The 25,931-nt window shown below is 49.0% G+C and overlaps 1 protein-coding gene across 8 annotated transcripts in view; it reads left to right on the top strand.

The window, feature by feature from the left end:
- Window positions 1-25,931, top strand: part of OPA1 (OPA1 mitochondrial dynamin like GTPase) — a 59,809-nt gene that overhangs the window by 11,467 nt on the left and 22,411 nt on the right. For 4 of the 8 annotated variants that reach the window (XM_083441969.1, XM_083441972.1, XM_083441970.1 and 1 more), the window contains 20 exons: window positions 2,870-2,986; window positions 6,701-6,754; window positions 7,427-7,531; window positions 7,917-8,003; window positions 8,824-8,937; window positions 9,074-9,154; window positions 9,823-9,897; window positions 10,062-10,133; window positions 11,479-11,578; window positions 12,904-13,034; window positions 14,196-14,268; window positions 14,390-14,462; window positions 16,178-16,293; window positions 17,592-17,656; window positions 18,167-18,243; window positions 21,026-21,191; window positions 22,323-22,475; window positions 23,501-23,609; window positions 23,864-23,943; window positions 24,769-24,909. In XM_083441969.1, coding sequence (XP_083298095.1) covers window positions 2,870-2,986; window positions 6,701-6,754; window positions 7,427-7,531; window positions 7,917-8,003; window positions 8,824-8,937; window positions 9,074-9,154; window positions 9,823-9,897; window positions 10,062-10,133; window positions 11,479-11,578; window positions 12,904-13,034; window positions 14,196-14,268; window positions 14,390-14,462; window positions 16,178-16,293; window positions 17,592-17,656; window positions 18,167-18,243; window positions 21,026-21,191; window positions 22,323-22,475; window positions 23,501-23,609; window positions 23,864-23,943; window positions 24,769-24,909 — 1,989 coding nt within the window. The remainder of the gene's footprint in view (window positions 1-2,869; window positions 2,987-6,700; window positions 6,755-7,426; window positions 7,532-7,916; window positions 8,004-8,823; window positions 8,938-9,073; window positions 9,155-9,822; window positions 9,898-10,061; window positions 10,134-11,478; window positions 11,579-12,903; window positions 13,035-14,195; window positions 14,269-14,389; window positions 14,463-16,177; window positions 16,294-17,591; window positions 17,657-18,166; window positions 18,244-21,025; window positions 21,192-22,322; window positions 22,476-23,500; window positions 23,610-23,863; window positions 23,944-24,768; window positions 24,910-25,931) is intronic. The other 4 variants (XM_083441973.1, XM_083441975.1, XM_083441976.1 and 1 more) reach the window with 1 other exon arrangement.

Below are 25,931 nucleotides of genomic sequence, written 5' to 3'. Positions count from 1 at the left end.
AGGATGCCCCCGAGCAGGACCCGAGGGCAGCAGCAATGCTCTTCGCCCTTGTGATTCCCGGCAAGTGCCATTTAGAGCTGGGCAGCCTCCAGTATTAGAGGTGGTAAACAGTCATCGCAACTACTTGCCTTATCCAAGTAGTTGAGTAAAAGGTAAAAGTAAAGGGACCCCTGACCATTAGGTCCAGTCGTGAACGACTCTGGGGTTGTGGCGCTCATCTCGCTTTACTGACCGAGGGAGCCGGCGTACAGCTTCCGGGTCATGTGGCCAGCATGATTAAGCCGCTTCTGGCGAACCAGAGCAACGCATGGAAACACCGTTTACCTTCCCGCCGGAGCGGTACCTATTTATCTACTTGCACTTGATGTGCTTTTGAACTGCTAGGTGGGCAGGAGCAGGGACCGAGCAACGGGAGCTCACCCCGTCGTTGCGGGGATTCGAACCGCCGGCCTTCTGATCGGCAAGTCCTAGGCTCTGTGGTTTAACCCACAGCGCCACCCACATCCCTCAGTAGTTGAGTAGAGACCCTTAAATTTGCTGCTAGAGAGATTATGGAGACGTTTGCTTCTTTCCAAGGGCGAAGGGAAATGCCAAGTGCTTCCTAGGGAAACGAAAGTGTGTTTCATCCGGGTGGGAATGGCTGGGTCCTAGCATCACACCAAGGATCATCCCACCCAACCCCCTGGAATGCAGGAATCACAGTCCCAAGGGCACGGCCACCTCCTTCTGGATTGCACTCCTGATCTGTGTGGGAAACGGCATTTGGCTTGTGTTCCACAATGATCACTCTTTGCCTTCTCTCTGGCTCTGCAGCTAAAATAAGGCCACCAGTACTTCGAAAGGCCTGAGAGATGGTGTCGCGTGGCTGAGAAGTTGGGCCGGTTTTCATTCTACCTTTTTGTAGCCCCCCCCCCCACTTGCTTTTTTTCTTAGAAATTGTTTATTTGTTCCTGTGGCATCAACAGTTTTTCCCAGGTGAAACTGCATCATTTATGTCTACGCACTACAACTGTTTGCACGGGTCAACTCTGTTGTAGTTTCCCAGTTTTCAGGAGAGCCTGATACTTTCTACTACAGAAGCAGAGAAAGTCAGGGAGAAATTTAGAAGAGACCTTGAGCGAGTATCGATCCTCCTGGTACCATAGAGGTCTCTCACTAGTGTGATGCTTGCAGCACCCTTAAGCGTTATGGGAATTTTCAGCAGTGGCCAATAGGATGGCAAAGACCTCCTGCAACCATGAAGATTAAAAGCGTTCTTTCCAAAACTAATTTGAGCTGGACTCTGAGATGCTATATATGGCTGTAGGCAGTTCATATACGGCTTTAAAAAGAATAGCACATTCACCTCAATGGAACGCTTGCCTGGGTCAGTCCTGCCACATGATCCCCAGCGCTACCCTTGGCATCTTACGAGAGGCTGCTTAACTGACCTGCGTCCTTTGAACAAACACGCAGCCTTGACTCCGCCCACCCAGCCAAGTCACTCTTGCTTGCTCTGCTCTGGTTCCTTTGGGTTTGTCCCTCCCCTTCCGCCCAGTGAAACGGAGGCTGTTCCAGGATCTCCTCCCGATGCAGGTTGCCAGGGATGGAATTTGACAAAAGGGCCATGCACGAAACAGTGTGGTGATGTGACATTCGGCTTGCTTTTCGTCAACGAGGGTGTCCTCATGGAAGGCAGGTTCTCGTTCAGAGCAGTCGCCAAGATACAGAGCCACTTAGTTGTAGAAGACTGCTTAACAAGACTGACCTTTTTTTTGTAGTATAGCAAGGGTCTGTGAACTTTGTTTCTTAAGGCTTCTCGTTCCAGGCCTGTTGTGTTTGTGTTTGCAAAATGCATCTCCCAGGAGAGTGCATTTTGATTTCATGTCTACCTTCTTGTGTCTGTGCATGTGTGTGCTGTGTCCCCACCCTAAAGTAGTTTTCTGGCTATGGGGCTGTTTAAGAGAGTTCAGAGAAATGAAATTATTACTATTTTTTTGCAATATTGGGTGAGTTGTTCAGTTGCATCTGCACACATTTGTGGCATAGCTGAATTGGTATGCTGATGTGTGTCTTTCAGTTTCATGCTGAAGGCAGGATCTTCCCAAGTAAGAAAAGATTCGCTTTCCTTGTTATTCCACAGCTTCTTGGCTTCTGGGGTTTTAAAAAGGTCTTCAGACAATCTCCATTTTCTTGTGGCTTGGATGTTGCCTATTTCCATAAGCAGCACTGGGGACAAGGGGACAGGCTGGAGCTCAGGGGCAGAGTGTCTGCCTGGCCTGAGGAAGCTCCCAGGTCTAATCTCTGGCATCTCCAATTCTGGCTGGGTATCTGCCTCTGCCTGAAACCCTGGAGAGCTGCTGCCAGTCTGTGTAGACAATACTAAGCTAGATGGACCAATGCTCAGAGTTGGCACAAGGCAGCAGCTTCCTACATTCCAGTGACGGTTGTCCCTTCAAAGCACCTGTGTCTTGACAACACGGTTTAAAACATCTTTAACTTTAATTCTGAGGGCCTCCCCAGACTGCTCTTTCATTGTGGGCGTTTGCAGCTGCACGTCGTGGATGCAGTAATAGGACATTTTTCGCAGCAGACTGCAGGACAGGCGCCGATTGCAGCTGAAGCAGTATAACCTCCCTGATAGCATCGTGAGCGTGAATCGTCATGGATGCAGAATAAAAAGGACATCTGAAGGGGGCCCTAAATGCCCCTAGGAAGCAGCAGCTGTGGCACCTCGACTTCTGTTCCTCTCTTGTTGTGTCTGTGTGAGCCCCCCCCTCCTTTTCCGTCCCCCCGCCTGCCTTTGTGTTGCACCCTTTGGTTGACCATTATCGCTCCCCTCACCTCCATATTTTTCTCCCTTCTCCTCCTCGTTGCAAACTTGCGGCAGGGTCTCCTGGGCGAGCTCATTCTCTTGCAGCAGCAAATCCAGCAGCACGAAGAGGAGGAGGAGGCGCGCAGAGCCACTGACCATTTGGGCCCAGGCTCCTCCCAGCAGAAGCGAAAGGTGATGACTGAAAGGCACGGGGGGTGCTGTGCAATTCTTCTCTCACTCCCCCCTCCCCCAAAACCGGTTCTAATCTAATGCAATCCATCCCGATCGGACGCTGTGATTTGATACCAACCAATGAATCCTTGATTCGACTCTGGTTGTGGGCCCTGGCAGCGATCTTGTGGCACTTCCTTGTCTGTGAAAGGTTTCTCACAGCACTGTCTTTCAGCATGGCGACTTCTGGGGTTTTAATGCTGTGATCAAAACGGATGTTCGTCGTGGGAAAGATCTGCACTTAATTTTGTTTCTGGAACCCCACTAACTTGTTCTACTAACTTGTATCTGAATATTCATAGCCTCATAGAGCTGAAAGGGACGCTGAGGGTCATCCAGCCCAACCTCGGGGAATGATTTAAAAAAAATCAGATTTTTTTATTTTAATCAGATTTTTAAAATAAGATGCTTTTGGAGGAAAAATCTTTCTAAAGATAGTTTTCTACTTAAGTTACATTATAGTCCAAAGGATATTCATCAGGAAATAAGGATTTGTTTTCCGTTTTAATTGTGTGCTAAAACTCAGTCTAAGTTGTGTGCGTTTTTTAATTGTTTAACCACATCAGTTAACAAACATGGATACATATGCTATAACGTTATTGTTTTAGTTAAATAAATTGTTTAAAGTGTTATTGAAATGATTAATTTTCTCCTTCCAGTAACGTACAGCAGAAAAGTTGTCCAAATATAAACAGTTAACTTATTAAACCTCACAGTAATTTTATAATTATCTGTCTATGTATTACTAATAGTATAACCAAATCAGTACTTTTTGATATTATTGTAAAAACTACTCTGAAAATTTATTATTGCAAAAACGAAACCTTCATCTGGTTGTAAATATTAAGATTATACCAGTGAGAATGAGTTTGTTAAAAAATGATATAAATCAAGTCTTACTGACTAGTGATTTAAATCATGATTTACCGTATTTTTCGCTCTATAAGACGCACCAGACCACAAGACGCACCTAGTTTTTGGAGGGGGAAAACAAGAAAAAAAATGTTCTGAATCTCAGAAGCCAGAACAGCAAGAGGGATCACTGCGCAGTGAAAGCAGCAATCCCTCTTGCTGTTCTGGCTTCTGGGATACCTGCGCAGCCTGCATTCGCTCCATAAGACGCACACACATTTCCCCTTACTTTTTAGGAGGGAAAAAGTGAATCTTATAGAGCAAAAAATACGGTAAATCAAATCCACCCTGCTTGTGCAGTGCAGGAATCACAGCTACAGCCCCCCTGGCAGAGGGAGGGCCCATTGTCAAACGGCTGTATCAAGGGAGACAGTCCCTGCCTATCTCTCTCTCTCTCTCTCTCTGAATCCCCAACGCTGGAAAGAAAGGGGAGGGTGGATGCCTTTATGAGCTCCCTGGAAGCACCTGGTTGGCCCCTGCTGGAAGTAAGAGAGACCCTTTTTGGTCTGATCCAGCACAGCTCTCCTCCTCGCACTCGTCTTGATCATAATTTTGAACAGGGAAACTGCTTAGGGCAGCTTTTAAGCAGGGGCTGCGATGGGCTTGCTGGTTTATATGACCAGTGTGGGACATAACTCTTCTGCTTGTGGGCGAGTTGACAGATATCCGTTCATGGTAGAGCAACTGCAAATTTGAGCAATGGCCCCGTGAAACAGAGCCCATTATAGACACAACACACTATTTGCAAGTGGGGACCAAATCCTGTGAAGTTGAGGAGCAGCTGTAGAAATGGGGAACTGCTAGAAGCAGAAATGTCTTCAGAAACCAGGAGCGCCTGGGCTTGCTTGCATTTGGACCAGTGCCTCAGAAGCCTGCTTGTTCCACGCTGCCCTATAGTGGCGTCTGCTCAGGCTTTTCCTTGGCTTCAGTGCAGGGAGAGAGTGCTGGCCTTTTCGCTCGGCTGTTGGGAACAGCTTTGCATGTCCCGCTGTGTGTACAAAGCTGGCTCTGGCTTCTGCACGGTGAGGGCATTCTCCGTTGCGCAGAGGTCTGCATGTGCCGGAGAGCCCTGCAGAGCCGTGGATTGTGGCCAGCCTGCCCATGGTGTTGGCAGGAGCTACCGAAAATGTGACAGCAGCCACGAGGCACAAAGCACGTGTCCTGCACAAGCAGCGATGGAACGAGCAGCATCTTGCAGTTGGCCCCTGGGCTGTGTGCCATTCCTGCTCTTTGCTCCTGGGGCCCCCAGACACCTCCGCTTCCCTCCCCAGCCTTCGCTATTTAGATAATAGATGACACGTCTGATGGGCGTGTCAGTGGCTGCTTCTTTCCTTGCTTTCATAAAGGACGATCAACTGCCTCCATCCTGAGAATCTGAAAACGTGCAGCACCAGCCTCCCTGGGGCGCCTGTGCCTGCAGCGTTTGGCAAATAAGTTAGAATGGGAGGGTTCCAGCTCCCTCTCCCAGAAGTTGTCAAACAGAAGTCAGGCCCCTTCATGTAACACACACAAAGCGAAAGCTCCAGGGTCACAAGTAGGCAGCTCAATAGAAGGCAGGGTGAGCCCATCTCTGCTTTGTGTTCAGATTCCAAAGGGGAAAGGAGCTCCCCCCCCAAAAAGAAATCATGCTCAGAGGTGTGCCCATGCATGTGTGTGTGTGTGAGAGAGATTATATGAGAGCAAATTAAGCGTGCAAGTTTTCACTAGGCAGTTAGTTTTCTCGTGCACCTAACAAACACAGTTCTTGAAGCAGGAAATTCACCCATTCTGGGTTTGTTTGAGTGTGCTCAGGCAAGCCTATTAGTTGCCAGTGGAAGCTGTTATGTTTTTTGTTTCTTCTTGGTCATTAAAACCGGACCTTTTACATGCTCAAAGCGTATTATAAGGGGCTTCTGGCTGCCCCTTGGGAGAGCGGCCAGCCCTAGAGGCCTGCTGGCAAGTGTTGGCCTTCTTTGAGATGAGTGGCTGGGCCTCCAGCCCACCTGCAGGGAAGCGTGTCGCTAGCCATGTGCAGCATCTCTTGGTGGGAGGCACAGCCACTCACATCCGTGTCCTTTCTCTGTCCTCATGTGCTGGGTGGCAGCTGGGATGTTTCAAATCAGGCACTTTTCCATCTTGAGTGTCCTCCGGCTTCTCCTGGACAGCAAAGTTGTTTGTGGCCTAGACTGCCATTTATGGAGCCAGAGCAAAAACAGGACTTCCTTTTTTGATATAAAAACCAGCTCTTTGTATATGTGGAGCAGAACAGAAGGCTTTGCCGCACTGGAACAGTTCACTGCAAGACCCAGTTGACCCTGGGGCGTTATTGGGCTGTGAAGTACATGGAGCAAAGCCTGGCAGCTAAACGAGGGCTCATTCCCAAACCCCTGGGTCTTTACTTATCCTGGCACATGCCTCCCACCGCTGGGCATCAGCGCACATACGAGACCCGCCAAGTCCCAAGGGGCTTCAGCAAATAACCCTGCGCTTGGGGGCATCTAGAATGACGATTTAACGAAGACTGCACCTGAGGCTGCCTTGCCAAGTAACGTTATGGGGTTGTAAGGTGATAGTAAGAAGTGTTGACTTTTCTTTTTAAAGGGGTGAGTGAGTGTACCAGCCATTATCTCAAGTTACTTGAATTAAAGAGATGCTTCTCCCCTCCTCCCCGCCTGAGTCTCTTTCTCTGTCGCTTTGACAAAGAAAACTTGATTGGAGGTTCTTTTTTTTGTGTCTCCTGAACGTAAAATAATCCCAAGACATTTATGCTTGTGACTCTTGCAGGTTTCTGACAAAGAAAAGGTAGATCAGCTGCAAGAAGAACTCCTGCGCACTCAGGTAGGGTGGGCTTGCTGGTGTTACAGTCAGAATTCACACGGGGCAAAGGAATTGGGTCTGACTCACTGCAAATTCATTAACTTCCAGAGCTTTGATGTTAACCAGGCCCCATATTGAAGGACTGGGGGGGGGGAGAGGGCTATAATATTTAAAAGCGAAACAAACAAAAGGTGAACGACACAACTCTGTGGGTGGCCGATCACAGCCACCCATTTGTGTCATTCATGGGGAAGCGACCTGAGAGAGGAGGCTTTGCAGACTCCAAATGATGTTGTGCGAGTGTGCAAATTCCATTATTCAAGTTGAAAAGACCTTCCCAGATCTTTTCATACTTTTTTTCATTTGGGTCTATCAGCCTCTTACATCACTGCCTAATTTTCTGCTGAATTCAGTCAGAATCCTTCCTTAAGTGACTGTGCTTATGATTTCAGCCAAGGATGCCACGCTTTCTGTTGAATTGATTCAGATTTGTTCCATTACATTTCTTTAGGTCAGAGTCCATAAGGCAATTCATTTATTTATGATGGTGGTGATGTAACTATGCTGCTAGGGCAGATTTGGTTCAAGAGCATAGGGCCCTGTTAGCACTGAGTCTCCTTTCTGTGCCTTCATGCTCCCCCTTACCCTGACCCCCTGACCCCCAGTTTTCAAAGTTTCATTATTGTTTTGCAGTTGAAATATCAACGGATGCTTGAGCGTTTAGAGAAGGAGAACAAAGAGCTCAGGAAGATTGTCTTGCAGAAAGATGACAAAGGCATCCACCAGAGGAAGCTGAAGGTATCCCCCCCCCCGCCCCCCGCAATCAAAACTTGCATAAAACTTCCCCAGTTTCCCCAGTTCCGGGCCTTCTCTTCCATATTTGCTCATCTGTGCTTACCCCTTTCAGCAGTAGTTTTGGTTAATAAAAAAATAAAGCCATTCCCTTGAGTGATTGGTGCTCCTTCTGAAGGGAAATGCCAGTTTGGATTCTGTGATCCTATCCTGATGTCCTATCCTGGTTCCAGTGTCAGACGCAGCCTGCTCTGCCATTATTGGTCTCATAGATTAAGCTGCAGGGATGGGAGAGCAAACAGACACTTGGTTTTCGGTGCTGCCAGAAGCCTTTCTGATGCTTTGGGCACAGATCAAATTAGCTTTCTTTCTTTCTCTTGTTCTTTCTTAGAAATCTTTGATTGACATGTATTCTGAAGTCCTGGATACTCTGTCGGATTACGATGCCAGCTATAATACCCATGATCATTTACCTCGGGTAAGTGAGTGATCAGTGTTCAGCCATTTCACATTTGCAGTAAAGACCGGCATAGCTTAATGCCCTCCAGTTCAACCACATGAGTTGTTGTTTTTTAACAGTAGATAGGCAACATTTTGCTTGATTTGGGGACATCTTAAGTAAAAAGTAACTAGTTTCTATGTTTTCTTTAAATGAATACAATGGGATCTTCTGAATTTATCTTCTGAAAAGCTTCCCCCCAACAACAGCAACAATAATAATAAATTTTATTTATACCCCACCCTCCCCGGCCAGAGCCAGGCTCAGGGCGGCTAACACCAATAAAATCACAGTAAAAACATAATGGGGGGAAAGAGAGGAGAGAAACCCCATTTTTAAATACAGGTTAAAATGCAGCCTCATTTTAAAGTAGTTGATAAAACAAGACCATAAGGGGAGGGAAACATCAGGGTCAGACCGAGTCCCAAACCAAAGGCCAGACGGAAGAACTCTGTCTTGCAGGCCCTGGGGAAAGATGTCAAATCCCGCAGGGCCCTGGTCTCTTGTGACAGAGTGTTCCATCAAGTCGGGGCCAGTACTGAAAAGGCCCTGGCCCTAGTTGAGACCAATCTAACCTCCTTGAGGCTTGGGACCTCCAAAGTCTTGTTATTTGTGGACCTTAAGATCCCCTGCGGGGCATGCCAGGAGAGGCGATCCCGTAGGTACAAACAACTAAGGAAGCCAATTCCTGATATATAATCTGGAGTAGCCTGGTAAAAAGTGTGCTTTGTCACGGGTCAAGGGTGGGTGGCGCATGAGTTTTGGTTAAAAGCTGGTGATTCGAATGTTTCCCTTTAAGGTTGTAGTGGTTGGAGATCAGAGCGCTGGCAAAACCAGTGTGCTGGAGATGATTGCTCAGGCCCGGATCTTCCCTCGAGGCTCTGGGGAAATGATGACTCGTTCGCCCGTTAAGGTGAGAACACCGAATTAGCAAGTGTTGGAGGCACAAAAGGCATCCGTCACCCTCCTTGTGTGGCTCTCGTGAAACTTGCTCCGAGGGTTTTTGCTTTAATTGCTGCCTGCTGCTGTTTCTCCCCTTGGTCCACTAGGTCACCCTCAGCGAAGGTCCCCACCATGTGGCCATGTTCAAGGACAGCTCTCGAGAGTTTGATCTGACCAAGGAGGAGGATGTAAGTTGGAAGGAAGAACTTTTTGCAGCTGTGGAAATCGTTTGCATTGTACACCTGATCACTTTCATGGGGGGGGGGGCGAGACAGACGTGTGTCTTGATCGTTCCTTTCCCTGTTAAAATGAAGAAAATAGAACTGGACACCTGTTGAAATGGTGCTGTGCCTGGTTTCTTTCTTTTCTTTTTTTAATAGATTTTTATCTATAATTTTTTATAGATTTTTATCTATAAATTTTCTATAGATATTCCACAATGATAACACAAACCACAAAGCAGAATGATACTCAAAAACAGAAAGAAAGAAGGGGGTGGGAAGGAACAATAAACAGATAAACAATAACATCAAACTTAATTCTCCACAAATCCAACCTTTTAAACATCTTGGTTGACTTCCTCAAATCCCTCCCTTCTGAGTTTCCTTGTAATTAAAAGTAACAGCTTTCCAATATCATTATTAAACTAAAACAATTTCCAGTTATAGTCCATCTTATTCACTTTTCTTAACATTCTAAATCCCATTTATTTAATTATAACTTCGTTTAATCCTAGGCCTATTTGTTTCTTTCAAGTAATTTCTAATTTTTTATATTACAACATTTATTCAAATAGTCCTTAAATTTCCTCGCTGTGCCTGGTTTCTGCTTGTGACCTCTGATTGTGCTTAAACAGCTGGCAGCCTTGAGGAATGAGATTGAGATCAGGATGAGGAAGAGCGTGAGTGACGGCTGCACCGTCAGCACTGAGGTGAGGCCCGGCTGCTGACTTCTTTCCGCTGGTCCCAGAGCTCCCTGGGGTCCCCATCCAGCAATTGCTTGTGGGGCGCCCTGAGCATTGTTTCCTACGTAGTATTTTTCTTTAAAAGGAGGCTCCCTGACGTGGAAATCGCTCTTCCTTGTTTCCTTCTGCAGACCATCTCCCTCAGCGTTAAGGGTCCTGGCCTGCAAAGGATGGTGCTGGTGGATTTGCCGGGCGTCATTAGCGTGAGTAGACAGTGCTTCTCCTCCTCTGATCCTCCCCGTTCCTTTGAGATGGGCTGCAGTGGACTTTTCCCAGGCTCCTGGGTCCACCTGGGACTCCAGGCAGAGGCTTCTCAGTGGTGGCGCCTTCACTTTGGAATCGCCCACCTGACAACGTGGTTAACTGAATTTTGGTGCAGAGTGAACGTGTCTGGTGGGAGGTGGAATTTTTTTGCAATCTTTTTTTGCGTTTAGTTTTGATATGATTTGTTTTATCATCCGTACACTCCTTTCCCAGCCTTATTACTAATTATGATTTAATAATAGTAATAGTAATAATAGTAGTAGTAATAATAAAAATAAAAATACATTTATTATTATTATTTATAACCTGCCCATCTGGCTGAGTTTCCCCAGCCCCTCTGGGCGGCTTTGAGCAGAATATTAAAATACAATGATTCCTCAAATATTGAAAGCTTCCCTAAACAGGGCTGCCCTCAGATGTCTTCTGAAAGTCATATAGTTGTTTCTTTCCTTGACATGTGATGGGAGGGCATTTCACGGGACAGGCGCCACCACCGAGAAGGCCCTCTGCCTGGTTCCCTGTAACTTCACTTCTCGCGGTGAAGGAACCACCAGAAGGCCCTCTGAGCTGGACCTCAGTGTCCGGGCTGAACTATGAGGGTGGAGATGCTCCTTCAGGTATACTGGGCCGAGGCCGTTGAGGGCTTTAAAGGTCAGCACAAATACTTTGAATTGTGCTCGGAAACATACTGAGAGCCGATGTAGGTCTTTCAAGACTGGTGTTATGTGGTCTCGGCGGCCGCCCCCAGTCACCAGTCTAGCTGCCGCATTCTGGATTAGTTGTAGTTTTCGAGTCACCTTCTAGTTGCAGAAGTCCAAGCAGAAGATAACTAGAGCATGCACCACTCTAGTGAGACAGTCTGCGGGCAGGGAGGGTCTCAGCCTGCGTGCCAGATGGAGCTGGGAGACAGCTGTCCTGGACACTGAAAAACTATAAACTATAGATGTGTTCTTCCACTATCATCAGCTGCCTGGTTGCCCCCAATTTCTCCTAATAACCACAGGGAGGTGGGAAAATGCTTGGCTCATATTTATAGATAACACTTTCTCTCACACATACATATCATAATGTTAGGACCGCTCTTATGGTCTTACTGCCTTCAAGAACTTGAGAGCAGTTCTTGAAATCATCTGCCGAGAGACGCTGTGGAATCTCCTTCCAAGGATAGCTTTTTTAAAAAAGCTGGGCATGCACCTGCCAGGGATATCTGATCCATCTGCTTCCTCCCAGTTCTTTGACACCACCTGTTGCTCTTTTCCTGCCCTTCTTGATCTCTTTCCCCAGACGGTGACGTCAGGGATGGCCCCGGACACAAAGGAGACGATCTTCAGCATCAGCAAAGCCTACATGCAGAATCCCAACGCCATCATCCTTTGCATTCAAGGTAAAGGAGGAAGTCAGAGAGCAACTGGAATGTCCTTGTGTCTTGGTTAATGAATCCCTGCAATGTCACCAATCGTTCCCTCTGGTTCTTGGGAGACTTGTTTGTGGGCACAGACCACGCCTGCTCCTTCTTTGGGGTTGGGATTGTGGAGGGCAGGGCAGGGCAGAGGGATGGAATTAGCTGGCCGCCTCTTCTTTTTTCTGGCTTTGGGACTCTGTTAATCAGTTGTGCTTTCTGGGGCCCCAAGTTGAGCCACTAGGCATCTTCTGGGTTTAGCTCTTACCTTCAAATGAGTTTTGATTCAGGTGGCAGCCGTGTTGGTCTGACGCAGTTGAAATAAATTAAAAAAATTAAAAATTGTCCAGTAGCACTTTAGAGACCAACGAAGTTTGTAAACCTTTTGACGACTGTTAAAGACTGTTTACAGGTTTACCATACCCATTGAGCCAATCACCCATCTCCTACTACCGTTCTGAGAAAAACCCCACCCCACCCTCCCACTATATACAGTCATAAAGGGTAAAGGGACCCCTGACCATCAGGTCCAGTCATGACCGACTCTGGAGTTGCAGCGCTCATCTCGCTTTACTGGCCGAGGGAGCCGGCGTACAGCTTCCGGGTCATGTGGCCAGCAGGACTAAGCTGCTTCTGGCGAATCAGAGCAGCGCACGGAAACGCCGTTTACCTTCCCGCTGGAGTAGTACCTATTTATCTACTTGCACTTTGATGTGCTTTTGAACTGCTAAGTGGGCAGGAGCAGGGACCGAGCAACGGGAGCTCACCCCATCATGGGGATTTGAACCACGACCTTCTGATCGGCAAGTCCTTGGCTCTGTGGTTTAACCCACAGTGCCACCCGCGTCCCTCATATACAGTCATACCTTGGGTTAAGGTTGCTTTAGGTTGAGCGTTTTCGGGTTACGCTCCACAGCGACCCAGAAGTAATGGAACGCATTACTTCCAGGTTTCGCTGCTCGTGCATGCGCAGACCCTCAAAATGACGTCATGCACAGAAGCGGCAAAACGCGGCATGCGCAGACGCAGGTTGCGTTCGCTTCTGGATGCAAACAAGGCACCAGAACGGATCCCGTTTGCATCCAGAGGTGCCACTGTATAAGGGTCTGGTGACTTCTGTTTCAGTGTATCTGAAGAAATGCGCATGCACACAAAAGCTTATTCCCAGAACAAACTTAGTTGGTCTCTAAGGTGCTACTGGACAATTTTTTTATTTATTTCAACTTCAAATGAGTTGTTCAGCTCCTGCTTTGTTGCTGAAAACGCTTTGCATGTTCTGCGAGGTTATGGCCAATCTGCTTGGTTTCCAGATGGGTCTGTGGACGCCGAGCGCAGCATCGTCACCGACTTGGTCAGCCAAATGGACCCTCAGGGCAAGAGGACAATCTTTGTTCTGACAAAAGTGGACCTCGCCGAGAAAAACGTGGCCAGTCCAAGCAGGGTGAGGAAGAGGAGGGTGTGGAGGGATGATTTTGTCCAGCAGATGCTGACGGGCCTCCGGGGAGGGCAAGAAGAGAAACTTCTGCTGGAAGATCCCAAAGGGACTTCTTATTTTGACAACTTGATTCCCAGAGCTGTTGGGAGTCATTAAATGGCTTCTGTTCTCAAAAGTGTCAGGTTTGCTCTACAGACACTGCGTGACTCTGATTTTTGTTTCCGGATTGATTTGATTGATCGAAAATATTTATAGAGAGGGACTCCAGGGGTCATCTAGTCAAAACTTCTGCAAAGCAGGAATCACAACTAAACAACCCCTGAGAGACGGCCATCCAGCCTCTGTTGAAAAGAGTCCACCACCTTCTGAGGGAGTCCGTTCCACTGCTGAGCAGCTCTTAATGTCAGAAAGTTCTTCTTAATGATTAGTCGGCAGCTCCTCTCTAGTCATGTTATAATTCTTAATACTTAGAATCCTTACGTGGTTTACATAAAATCATATGAAATTACAATTTAAAGTTACTTCTACATCAGACATAAAATACATCACCGCAGTGATGCACGAGCCAGAAGGGGCCCCTGTAATAAGTCTCTGGGAGGTGCTTAAAATCCACTGCACTTGCTTCTGAATGGGCTGAGCATGGGGGGGGGGCAGTCCCAGAGGGTTGGGGCCACAACTGAGAAGGCCAAGGATTTTGTCCAGGCTTTTCTCTGACTGCGGCACCAGGAAAGCTTGCTTTCTGAAGTCAGCAAACTTTTATGGGCTCCCCCAACCCCCCAGGAGTGTGTATGTGGAACTGTTTCTTTTTCTTTGATAAAAACAGTTATAGGTTATGAGAAAAGTTGCTACCTGGGAGATAGCCCAATATTTAAACGTTCCCAGGTTTTTGTATGTGTAAGAGTGTTATAATTGCTCCTTTTACAAAAGAATCTACTTATTTTTAAAGCACTCTGCAGATAGTTAAAGCATGCATCAGCGCTGGGCTGTTGCAGAGGGTTTTTAAAGCCCCAGAACTTGATTCAGGACTGGCTTTCATGGCTTTTGTCAGGCAAAGACACACCCCCCCCCCCCGACCGCATTTCCTATTTTGTATCTTCTTTCACTGTTGAGTAAAGGAAAGCTGAGAACTCCTACGAGATCAGCTTTGCTGCTTTCCCATTTTCACAGATCCAGCAGATAATTGAAGGCAAGCTCTTCCCAATGAAGGCTCTTGGGTATTTTGCAGTCGTCACGGGAAAAGGTAATCCTAGCTTTGCATTGGGCCAGCGGGTGGAGGCACACTGCGTATGCTGGACAGTGCTGAGTGCTTTTTTTTCTCTCTCCCTCCCTCTCCCCCGGCTCCCCAACCCGGCTGCCTCTAGGAAATAGCTGCGAAAGTATTGAATCTATTAAAGAGTACGAAGAGGAATTTTTCCAAAACTCCAAACTACTCAAGTATGCCAATATTTGTTCTTGTTTTTGAAGTGCCTCTTGCTGGTATTAGTGCCAGTGGGCAGTGCAGGCTTTAGGGGGTGGGTTGTGTGAACATGGGCTGAAATGGTTTGTCAGGAAGCAGAGTGTGATCACCTGAGGGGTTGCTTTGAACGGGCCATCCTGGAAGACTCTCCGACTCCACATGACTTCCCTGATGAGCTTGTGGAAGCTTTCGTCACCAAAATGGGGGCCTTTCAGCCCTCCGAAATGTCACGTGCGGGGTTAATCCTGTGCGAGAGCCCAGTGGAAATGCCTCGGGAATAATCCAGAAATTCCCAGCCTCTGATCTGGAGAAATGGTTGTGTGCAACATTCCCGGAAGGATTTCGACCTGAAGATAATTCATAGGAAAACCTAACAGGGTTGTATCCAAGCAATGGCTTTGTGTTAATGGAAAACACTTTGTGTCTCGGAAAGCTGCCCCCTGGGGTTCAGGGACTCTTGGTAACAGTGTGGGATAAAGTGCAGAGAAAGATCAGCAGAAATTGGGGCACTGGGCCTTTGCATGAGCGCAAATGATTTCCATTAATGCAAAGCTACCACTGGATACAACTGCAGGTGAATGGACTCTGCCTTCCTTGAAGGTCCAGCCCTGGGCCAGCTCCTTCTGTGTCTGCTCCCTAGTCCTTAGTCCTTGTGCGTTAGGGCTGGAGCTTCACTCTGGCTGAGAAGTTGCATCCTGCCGCAGGACAGGAGCACAGAATGTGCTTCTATGCTCTGCCCGTCTTTCCGTTTGTTGTGGGCAGGCTTCTCAAATTCACGCCCTGTGGTCAGCAGCCCTCCATTCTCTGGGCCGTACGATGAGCCCCAGTTTGGAGCTAATGGGGGAACATGGGGTGGGCATCATCCCCTGCTTTGCACAGTGAAACTGGGGGACTATATGCCCCTTCTCCATCTTGGGGGAACAGCAGGGGCCCAGGAGCCACCAATATGTGGATCCCTATTTCTGACGTCCTCCTTCCTAAATGAAATTATACAGTCTCTTGGCTCCAGAGAAAAACCATAGAATTGCAGAGTTGGACACCCAGGATCACCTAGTCCATGGGTAGGCAAACTAAGGCCTGGGGGCTGGATGCGGCCCAATCACCTTCTAAATCTGGCCCACGGACGGTCCGGGAATCAGCGTGTTTTTACATGAGTAGAATGTGTCCTTTTATTTAAAATGCATCTCTGGGTTATTTGTGGGGCATAGGAATTGTTCAGCCCCCCCCCCCAAATATAGTCCAGGCCCCCCCCCAAAGGTCTGAGGGGCAGTGGACCGGCCTCCTGCTGAAAAAGTTTGCTGACCCCTGACCTAGTCGAACCCCCTTCAATGCAGGAATCACAACTACTATTACTACTAAGAGTAGTAATAATAATAATAAATTTATTATTTATACCCCATCCATCTGGCTGGGTTTCCCCAGCCACTCTGGGCAGCTCCCAACAGAATAATAAATAATAAGCAACAAAATAAGCAATATAATAAGCAATAAAACCTCAAACATCTGTGAAATGGGACTGTCTACTCTGGTGTATTTTGAGGTGTGGACTACAATGGGATTCCCCCCGCCCCAGCACCACTACCAGTTTCCCCCCTTTCCCCTGTGTTTGCTTCTTTAATTTTTTTGTTGGGGAAGGTGTTCTCTCGCTCGCACATCCGCCCCAGTGTTTGTGTCTCTGTCGTGTCCTTTCCAGGAACTGCATGCTGAAGGCCCACCAGGTGACCACGCGGAACCTCAGCCTTGCCGTGTCAGACTGTTTTTGGAAAATGGTGCGAGAGTCTGTGGAGCAGCAGGCGGACGCTTTCAAAGGTAAGGGTTGTGCTGGCCTTGGACTGAGGAGTCCGTCTCTTCTCAGGAGCCAGGCCTGTCCTGGTGTCTGATTCCACCGGATATGGGGAGCATTGCTGGGCCCCCCTCAGGAGTCTTGCTGGAAACAGCTTTCTGGACATCCCAAAAAGTTGGAATGTTAGTCTGTTGTCATTTTAACTTTTTGAAAGTTTCGAATGGTGGTCATTTTTCCTTTCTGACAATTTTATTGTTTTACCGATTTTGTAAACTGCATTGAAGTTTGTGTACAAATTATATGCAATCAATAGAAACCTGTGCTCTGCAAACATTTTAAGCTGCGCAGCAGTTTGCGGGTGACACACCGTTGACGGACAGGATCCACGTGTCGGAATGCGCTTGCCTCTCTGTACGAAGGCAAAACGTGTGCTGGGGGGTTGGAATGGACGTGTTTCCCAGCCTGGTTCTTTAGCATGCCATGTGCATTGGTAGAGTTGGATGAAACGTCAGGCGTGGGCAGTGTTCTGCATCCAGGGAGGAAATGCATTGTCTAGAGCATGGGTAGGCAACCTAAGGCCCAAGGGGCGGATCAGGCCCAATTGCCTTCTGGATCTGGCCTGTGGACAGTCCGGGCCCCGTGGATCGCCAGTGCGCGCGTTCTTTCCCTCACATGGTGGCAGAGGCTGTGCATCCTCCCTCCCTCCTCCTGGCTTCTCCCTGCCCTGCCTAGAGGAGGAAGGGGGCTGGATGAGCACCATTTTAAGGAGCCCCTCCGGAGCCCTTTTGTGCGCCGCTCATCGTCCCGCCGCTGCTGCCACCATCCCCTGCCACTCGCAAGACACAAGTAAGCAGCCCCCAGGGCTTGTGGTGCTCTTGCATCATCCCCCCCCCAAAAAAATATAGCCCCCCCCCCCAAGGTCTGAGGGACAGTGGACCTGCCCCCTGCTGGAAAAGTTTGCTGACCCCTGGTCTAGAGCCCCACATAAGAAGCAAAGCCGGGTTGGCTCTCGCCTGCAGAAGAGGATGGGTGGAACCTGACTTTCCAGCCCCCTTCTTTCCCTGGCAGCCCCCCCCCCCCGGCTCCCTTGAGGGGGAGGCATGAAAATGGCGTGGAGGCACCTTCCGTATGCGTGGGCTCCAGACACAGAAAGCCCCCCCCCCCAATTCCACAATTGGCGCAGCTCAGTCAGTCGGGTCCCCATGGGAGCCTTTGTGGGGCCGGAGTCGGCTGCTCCCCCCCCCCTCACTTTGGAGGGTGAATCTCTGGCTCCAGATAAACTAGCCACGGATCTGACCTCCTTCCCCTTAATTTCTCCCCATAGCAACCCGCTTCAATCTGGAGACTGAGTGGAAGAATAACTACCCCCGCTTGCGAGAACTTGACCGGGTAAGTCCATTTCCTGGCTGAGAGCCAGAGTGGGCCTTGGTCTCCATCCTCTTTTTGGGAGAGCTTTGATGGGAGATGGTCGGCCTGTGTTTTCCCCAGGCTGGGAGCCCCGTCTTGCTGGCATTGCTGCTGCTGCAATTACGGAGCAGCTTCCTCAGGGAGACCTGCTGATCAGTATCCCTGCGTAGCTTTTTGTGCTTTTGTCCTGGGACACACATGGGCTGGTGGGGGCAGGAGGGAGGATGGAGGACTGGACCTGGGAGGGGAATCGGGGCATCTTGAGCTGCTCAACCAAACATCAGAACCGCTGCTTGAGGGGTCTCAGTGTTTGAAGGGGGCCACTCAAGGGCCCCCAGTTAATTTCATTGAAGGAGCAGCCCATCGTTTGCCCATCCTTGAGCTTGATAGCCCCAGGGCTCTGAATCCGCACAGCATGTCCGTGTACGTTCATCCGTCTGACTTATCGCAAGCGTCTCAATGGCTACAAACGCTTCTCGTTTTTCTGTCTAGAATGAACTGTTTGAAAAAGCAAAGAACGAGATCCTCGATGAAGTCATAAGCTTGAGCCAGGTGACACCAAAGCACTGGTACAGTAATTAGTTGGAGATTTTTATTTTGCTTCTTCGTTCTGTGCTGGCTTTTCGGTTTATAGAGCTGGTTCTGCGAAGATTAAAATAGGCTGCCCTGTGTTCTCCGTGATCCTGTGATGATTCCATATATCTCAGAAAAGCCCATCTGGGATCCATCCACTCCTTTCTCCCTATAAAACATTTATTGGTTCTGCGTGTCTGACTTTGGCAACCCCTGGCCATGCTGGGGGAGGACCGGCAAGTTTGCTGCTCTCTTAAGAGAAATCCTAGCGTCTGTTGCTGACTGTTCTTCGTCTATGAGTTATAGGAGCCAGCAGAGAGGGGAGAGTCTTTTCTAAATATAGGCAAAAGCAACTCTTTGCAGAAGGCCGTAAATACTCTGCTCTTGACTGAAATGAAAACCAAAAGAAAAAAGGAAAGAGGGAGAGTCTGCGCCCTGAAAAGTTGGACTTTACGAAAGGCCTCTATTCAGCATGGGAAGCTGTGTCTGTGTGCATCTTTTGCCCAGTTTGGCTCCCTTCGCCGGCCTTTAGGGCAAAGACCAGGCCAGGACCTGGGCATGGCTGCAGGGCTATGTGTGCATGTGCAATTTCACAAGGAGGTGCTGCTGGAACATTGGCCCAGTCCTCCTTTGCAGCCTTCAGGGCTGGGGACCCCCAGAAAGTTGACCCTCTTTGATTCTGTTTTAGCAACACAAGAGCTTTCTTGCTGGAGACTCTTTTCTCCCAGGCAGGCGGTTCCTTGTGGAGCGTTTTGCGCAGCGCCTTTTAGATCCTCCTGCCAGATCAGGCCAGCAGGCTTTGATGGATGAACTGAAACGTGTCGCGTTCCGGGAACAGCGTTTGCTGAACGGATTAATTTGCTTTGGGCCAGAACTTGACGTAAACCATCGTTTGGCCAAACACAATAGTAATCCGTGCTTTTAGAAGGGTTTTTGGTTTTGCTTTTTCTTTAAATTCTTCAGTTCCTTTTAAGTTCTCATAAATAACTCTTACAAGGTTTGAAAACCTGGTTGCCAGCTCTACTTTTAAAGAGCAGAGCAAGTCTGAACCCATCTGGGCTCACTTGGCAATTTTGAGCTTACCCCCGTAGCAATCAAGCAAAGGCTGGAGTTTAGCTGGCCTTACTAAGACGCAACTGAAGGAGCATAAAAGGGTTTCCAGTGATCCTGCTGGATGATCCTCACAATCACAGGAGAGGAGTGCAGGGATCTGCTGCTACTGCTGCTGTTTGCCTTGGGAAGCAAGCTGCAGTCAAGCTGGTTTTCAGCAGGCTACGCGCTCATCCATTTGCTCCATGCAGTATAGTATGGGGGCGTCTCATGTGAGGGTGCTGTAGATTATGAGAAAGCTAGAGCAATAATCCGCCAACGAATTTGGGATGTGGAACTGCAGTGTCACGTGCGTGAGATGAATAAACACCCAGCAATAAAAGATAATGGGAGAGGGTTTACCTCAGCAATATCTCTGTCAAAATTACAAATACCCAAATACAGACTGTCATTCACCCTCGCTATATTCAACGTGCTGCCATCTGCCTTATTGCAGGGCAGATTCGAGGGTAAACCGTACGCGGAACGAGTCTGCCCCTGCGGCTGGATGGAGGTAGAAACTGTCTCTCATGTCTTGTTACGCTGTTGTTTCTACAGGGATATACATTTGGTACTTATCATCCCTGCTATACAAAAATCTCCAAGTGGGTCCGAACTTCAGTGTCTGAAATCTCTGGTAGAGAACAAGGATCCAGAGATCAAGCTAAGGGTGGCCAAATTCTGTGCGACTGCCATAAAACTTAGGGAACAAGCTGTGCTACCATAATGACTAAGGCCTTAAATGACAATTTTAGGTTATATTTTAGTGATTAAGATTTAACATATATTTTTAACTGCTGCAATGTCTGTATTGCTCCTGTTGTACCCAATTGAAATTCAAATGTATCCTTATCCTGTTTTATGACTTCCCTGATATTGTATGTGAGCTGGAACTGGTCTGTGACCGAAATTAATAAATTCAATTCAATTCATGTGAGGGTTCAGTTCCAAGGGTTGTGCGCAGTGCATTTTTCTGAGGGTACAAAAGGGTACGCAGTACCAACATCTCTTTTTCTAGATGTACCGGCACATTTTTGTCTACTCAACCAGAGCCAGGGCTTTTTCAGCTGTGGCTCCGATCTGGTGGAACGCTCTGCCACAAGAGACTAGGGCCCTGTGGGACTTGACATCTTTCCGCAGGGCCTGCAAGACAGAGCTGTTCCACCAGGCCTTTGGCCAAGAAAACAGCCTGACCCCCTCCTTTGGTAATCCTCAGAGAACTCTAGCCCAATGGTTGCTATCAATTTGATTTAAACTGATTTTATAATGAATTGATTTTAGAATGCTGTATTATTTTACTGTAGTTAGCCACTCTGAGCCCAGCTTCAGCTGGGAAGGGCGGGATATAAATAACTTTATTATTATTGTTATTATTACTGGTTGTGCGTATACATGAAAATGCCCCTGGAACCGAATTCCCACTTGCAGAGCAATTAAAAAAATGCTCAGCCACTCATATACTAGAACCAAATGAAGACAGAAAAGCAAAAGCCTGGACCTCAGCACTGAGCGAGTCCAGAACTGCTTAAAACTGAAAGGTCACAGCCTCTCCCACTTTTTGCTGGTGTCCCTTGTGGGGGGAGGAGGGAGTCTCTCCTGGGGAACAAACCTCTTTTTGCCGCTGGGTCTCTCTCTGGGCCGCGTGTGGGGATGCAAAGTGACCTCTGGTTGTGTCCCCCCCCCCTTTAGGGAGGAGATCCTTCAGAAGACCTTGTGGGACAGGGTCTCGACGCACGTGATAGAAAACATCTACCTCCCGGCAGCACAAACCACCAACTCGGGCACCTTCAACACCACGGTGGACATCAAGCTGAAGCAGTGGACGGACAAGCAGCTGCCCAACAAGGCCGTGGAGGTGAGACCGTGGGGGGTTGACCTGCGCAAGCGGAGGGATAAATCTCGGCTGAATCTCCTTCTCTGTCCCCGCAAAGGGACAGATGCAACGGCACACGAAACAAGCCTGCTCTTTGGAGGGGGGCTGCCTGTCTCTCCCCCCCCCCCCCCCCGATTCTCATAGATCAGGCTTCCTCAACCTCGGCCCTCCAGCTGTTTTGAGACTACAGTTCCCACCATCCCTGACCACTGGTCCTGCTAGCTAGGGATCATGGGAGTTGTAGGCCAAAAACATCTGGAGGGCCGAGGTTGAGGAAGCCTGTCATAGATTCACTTTAGGGTTACACAAAGGATTGCCCACAGTGGCAAGTGAGTGAAGGCTAGGCATGTCCTTGGAGCAGATTCAGAGGTGCACACCTCTTTGCAGAGCTCTGCAGCTGGTCAACTCAAGTCCCTTGGGAAATCCATTCTGCCTTTTTGAGAGAAAGTGTGGGGGCACCCGGGCCGCTTTCCTGGAACCCTGCAGTCTCAATGAGCCCCGTGTGGCTGAAGGTGTCTTCTTGACACCCTCCATGTCCTGCTTGCGGGATTCCCACTCTGGGCATTGGGTTGGCCATTGCGGGGGAAGGATGCTCGTCTGATTTAGCAGGGCTCTTCTGGTGTCCTTGCCACCCAGGCCTCAGTTCTGTGCCATCCCCAGTTGTGGTCCTTCAGAGTGCCTCTTCCACCCTCTCTACTCCTCAGCCAGCTCCACAGGCTGCCCCCTCCCTTCTTCCCACATGCCTCTGGCATCTCTTCTCACCTCACCTCTCTTCCTGCATAGCCCTGGAAACAGCCCCTTCTCATATGCTGTCTGGTGTCTCCTCTGCGCCCCACCCACCCTCTCCAGTTCAACCTTTCACTTCCCTCACGGAAGTGGCTCTGTTGGTTATCATTCCGTGTTGGGCATCTTCAGTGTCAGGGCACAGGCAGCCCCCCCCCCGCCCCCCTGTTATTGCACAGGGCATGTGAGTTGATGTGTTTGATGTGAGTCGGTTTCCTCATCTCGTGTTAGATCTGCTTCCCTCTGCTGGCCTCAGCGCTTGTCTGCCCAGTCTGGTGCCTCCAGCGTTGAGCCGCTTCTCAAGGCCGGACTCTGTTTCCCAATCTGCAGGTTGCCTGGGAGACCCTCCAGGAGGAGTTTGCTCGCTTCATGACGGAAGAGAAGGGCAAAGAGCACGACGACATCTTTGACAAACTGAAGCAAGCCGTGAAGGATGAGAGCATCAAGCGCCACAAGTGGAACGAGAGAGCGGAAGACAGCCTGGTGGGGCCATAATCCTTTCCCTTAATCTATTCCCATGGCATAGAAGAAACGATTCCCTCTCTCTTGCGCTTTTCTGGTTTTAACATGTTGTCTCTTTATGTGCGGATGAAGGAATCGCCAGAGCCTTTCTTTGGTTGGTGGGGCTTCCAGCGGTGGCCTTGGCGTCACTGCTCAGAAATTTGTTCATTGACTTGATTAATTGAATCCATATCATTACCTGGATAGACATGTCAAGGCCTGGGGAAAAAACAGAAATATTGAATGAAAACCCAGAAAAAGTGGAAAGGGGGTGGGAATGTTTTTTCCTTGATTGTTGTTGTCATTTTCTGGCCTTCACATCTCTACAGTGGTACCTCTAGTTGCAGACTTAATCCATTTCGGGGTGCCGTTCTGACCCCAAAAAGTCCACAACTAGAGTGTCTCTTCTGCGCATGTGCAGGGTGCAATCAAGCGCTTCTGCGTTCGTAAGCTGAAAGTCTGTAACAAGAGCGGAACGCAACATGAGGTATGACTGTATACCCAAAATGCTACAGTGATGCTCAGCCAAACGTTAGAATGTCTTTTGGGCGGTATTCAGTCTGACTAAGGCAAGAAATGTGTAACTGGGGCTGGGGGCACGAAGGCCACCCCTCAACTCCTGATCTTCATGTGGAAGCTGTGAGCATAGAGGTGTTCTCCCTCTTACATGCGTTTTGCCCTTATGGGATCAGACGAAACACCTGAGGAAGGCTGGATCCATTTCACTGTCTGTCGTAACTCCAAGCTTGTCCTTCCCAGAAAGAGAGGGATCTGAAATCGGATCACAGGGACTCCCTTTTCCTTGTTCTCCAGCCACTTACAGTGAGGTCGCTTGAGCTGGGCTGGAGCATGTCGGCTCTTCCAGCAGCTTTGCTTTGAGAATTCTTGAGGAACAAGCTTCTGAATTACCTGGCGCTTTTGCTGCACATGTGGAAGCTGGGTTTCTTTAAGGGGGAGAAAACGCAGCGCCCGTTTGGGGACCTGACGTTTGCCCTGTGCTTTGGCAGAGAGTCATCCAGCACAACGCCCTGGAGGACCGCTCCATCTCAGACAAGCAGCAGTGGGACGCAGCCATTCAGTTCATGGAGGAGACCCTGCACAGTCGCCTGAAAGACAGTGAGTGCTCCTCTCCCCCTTGGCTGCCTTTCTCGGGACGCTGCCATCAAATCCTCCTGGTCGCCCCTTGGTCAGGGCACCGTTGTCTCTTCTGTCCTGACCTGTCCTCCTCCTCCTGCAGATGCTCCCCCCTTTTGCAGGCAGTCCAGAATGCTGCTTATTAAATCAGTGGTTGCTCACCATGAGAGGGAGGGAGAGAAAATCACAGTGTGGTGTTGTGTACTCAGTGTTTTGCTCTTTGTGTTCTTGTCCAGCTGAATCAGTCATTGAAGACATGGTGGGCCCAGACTGGAAGAAAAGGTGGCTCTACTGGGTGGGGCGCACCAAAGAACAGGTAAAAAGCTGCCCAGGTGTTGCCCTGGGATTCTCTGGCTCAGCCCAGCTGCAAGATAGATAGATAGATAGATAGATAGATAGATAGATAGATGCTGAAATGGAAAAGCCTGATCAAAGCATGGGAGGAGAGAGCCCTTGCCCTGCAGTTCCTGGGTCTGCAGAGGTGTGCCCAGATCAAGGTGCTTTTCCGGAGAACCTGAGTGACCCCAAGGCCACACCTCTCCGGGGCAGCCTGCCACCTTGTCTCTTGTTTTAGTTGCACGAGGGCAGACGGTGGCTATTTGTGCTAATTTCCCCCAAGATAGAAATATGTATTCCCTGCATGTGGAGTCCTAGTGCCATTGAAGCATCATAGTAACCAAAATGGGGGAGGGTGTTTAGATGAAGAGGCCCTGAGATCATACCCCCTCTTGATTATACAGTCTCAGCCTATTTAATTGTTTTATTTATTTACTTACAGTATTTCTATACCCTCTCTAGGGAAGGGCTCCTGGTGGCAGCTCTACTGTTGTGAACCCCCCCCCCCCAAGACTGGCTAAAGTTAAGGCTTCCATGTTTCCAGAAGCCTTTGGAGTCCCTCATCTTGGACCAGCTTATTGGGTTGGGGGGGTGAGTCAGGAGAGAAGCTGGAAACATTCTGTCCCTGCTTTTGTGCTTATAACTTTGCGCAACTTTTGTGCCTTGGCTAGGTGTTATCTTTAGGGAGACTTAGACATGCAAGGTGTAGCAGAATCTTGATTTCATTTTCCCCCACTCCGCTTAGGGCAAGAGTGAGACTTTCAAAATAAAATTTAAAAAGCAATGGCATTTCTTTTGTTTTAAGACCATCCGCAATGAAACGAAAAACGAACTTGAGAAGATGATAAAATGCAACGAAGAGCATCCGGCTTACCTTGCAAACGACGAGGTCACAACCGTCCGGAAGAACCTGGAGGCCCGGGGGGTGGCCGTGGACCCCTGCCTGGTAGGAAGCTCTGCCAGCTCCTTTCAGTTCCAATAACGGGGAAGGGCTGGGCTCTGAATATGGAAACCATCATCGGCTGTGAACAGTCCCAGCAAGGCTCGTTGGAAATGTTTGCTGTTCTGCCAAAATGGCTGGTTGCTTTACGGGAAGTTAAGCTGCCAGACATTCTTGGGGAGGTCAGAGTGTGTGTGTGTGGGGGGGGGGTGTTTGATGGTCGTAATAAGGGGAAAGGCTTAGTAGAAGTGCCATGTCTTCCTTCCCTTTCCCCCTCCCTCTCTCTGAGTGAGAAGTTGGCGTCAAAAGCTGGCTGTGTGTTTTCTTGGGCTACTCTCAGGGAGTGCAGCTCATAGCATGTTGGTTTTGGCCATGGGGGATTCAAATTCTCTCCCCAAGATTTCCGCATTTCGGTAAGTAGCTTGAGCAAGGAACAGAGAAGTCAGGCCAGTTGGTCCATCCAGTTCAGTGTTATCTCTGCTGGCTGTCAGTGACCCTCCAGTATTTTGGACAGGCGTCTGTCCTAGCCCTGTCTGGAGAGGCTGCCAGGGACTGGCCTGAGTCCTTCTGCATGCCAAGCAACCGCTGCATCCCTGAGCTGTAACCCTTTCCTAAATTCCCAGACTTGTTGTGAGGATGCAGTTAGCGGAAGACTGTGTTTGAGTGGAGGAAGATGAATCCTGCTAGATCAGGGGCTGACAAGGTTTACCTCACCTGGGCCAATTCACTCCTGCAGAGATCACTCTGTGGCTGGATGCGTCTGCGCAGACGTGGTTTTCAGCATCTGTGTAGATGCGATTTCTGGCGCTGTGGAAGCGAGTCCGTGCTCCGCATTGTGCCGGTTTAGCGCAGCATGCAGGGACTCGCCGAGCGGGTGGCGCAGTTCGGGGGCCCTTTAAACGACCCCCATGGGCTGTTCGTGGCTCACGGGCCACAGGTTGCCAACCCCTGTGCTAGATGCTGCTTCAGCCGTGATTCAGAAGGGCACGTTTCTTTCGCGCTCTCCGTTTGCGGGAGCACTTTCCCCA

Source organism: Podarcis tiliguerta, assembly GCF_965153285.1.
Source record: "Podarcis tiliguerta genome assembly, chromosome: 5".
Taxonomy (NCBI): domain Eukaryota; kingdom Metazoa; phylum Chordata; class Lepidosauria; order Squamata; family Lacertidae; genus Podarcis; species Podarcis tiliguerta.
This window is presented reverse-complemented; position numbering and strand designations above follow the sequence as displayed.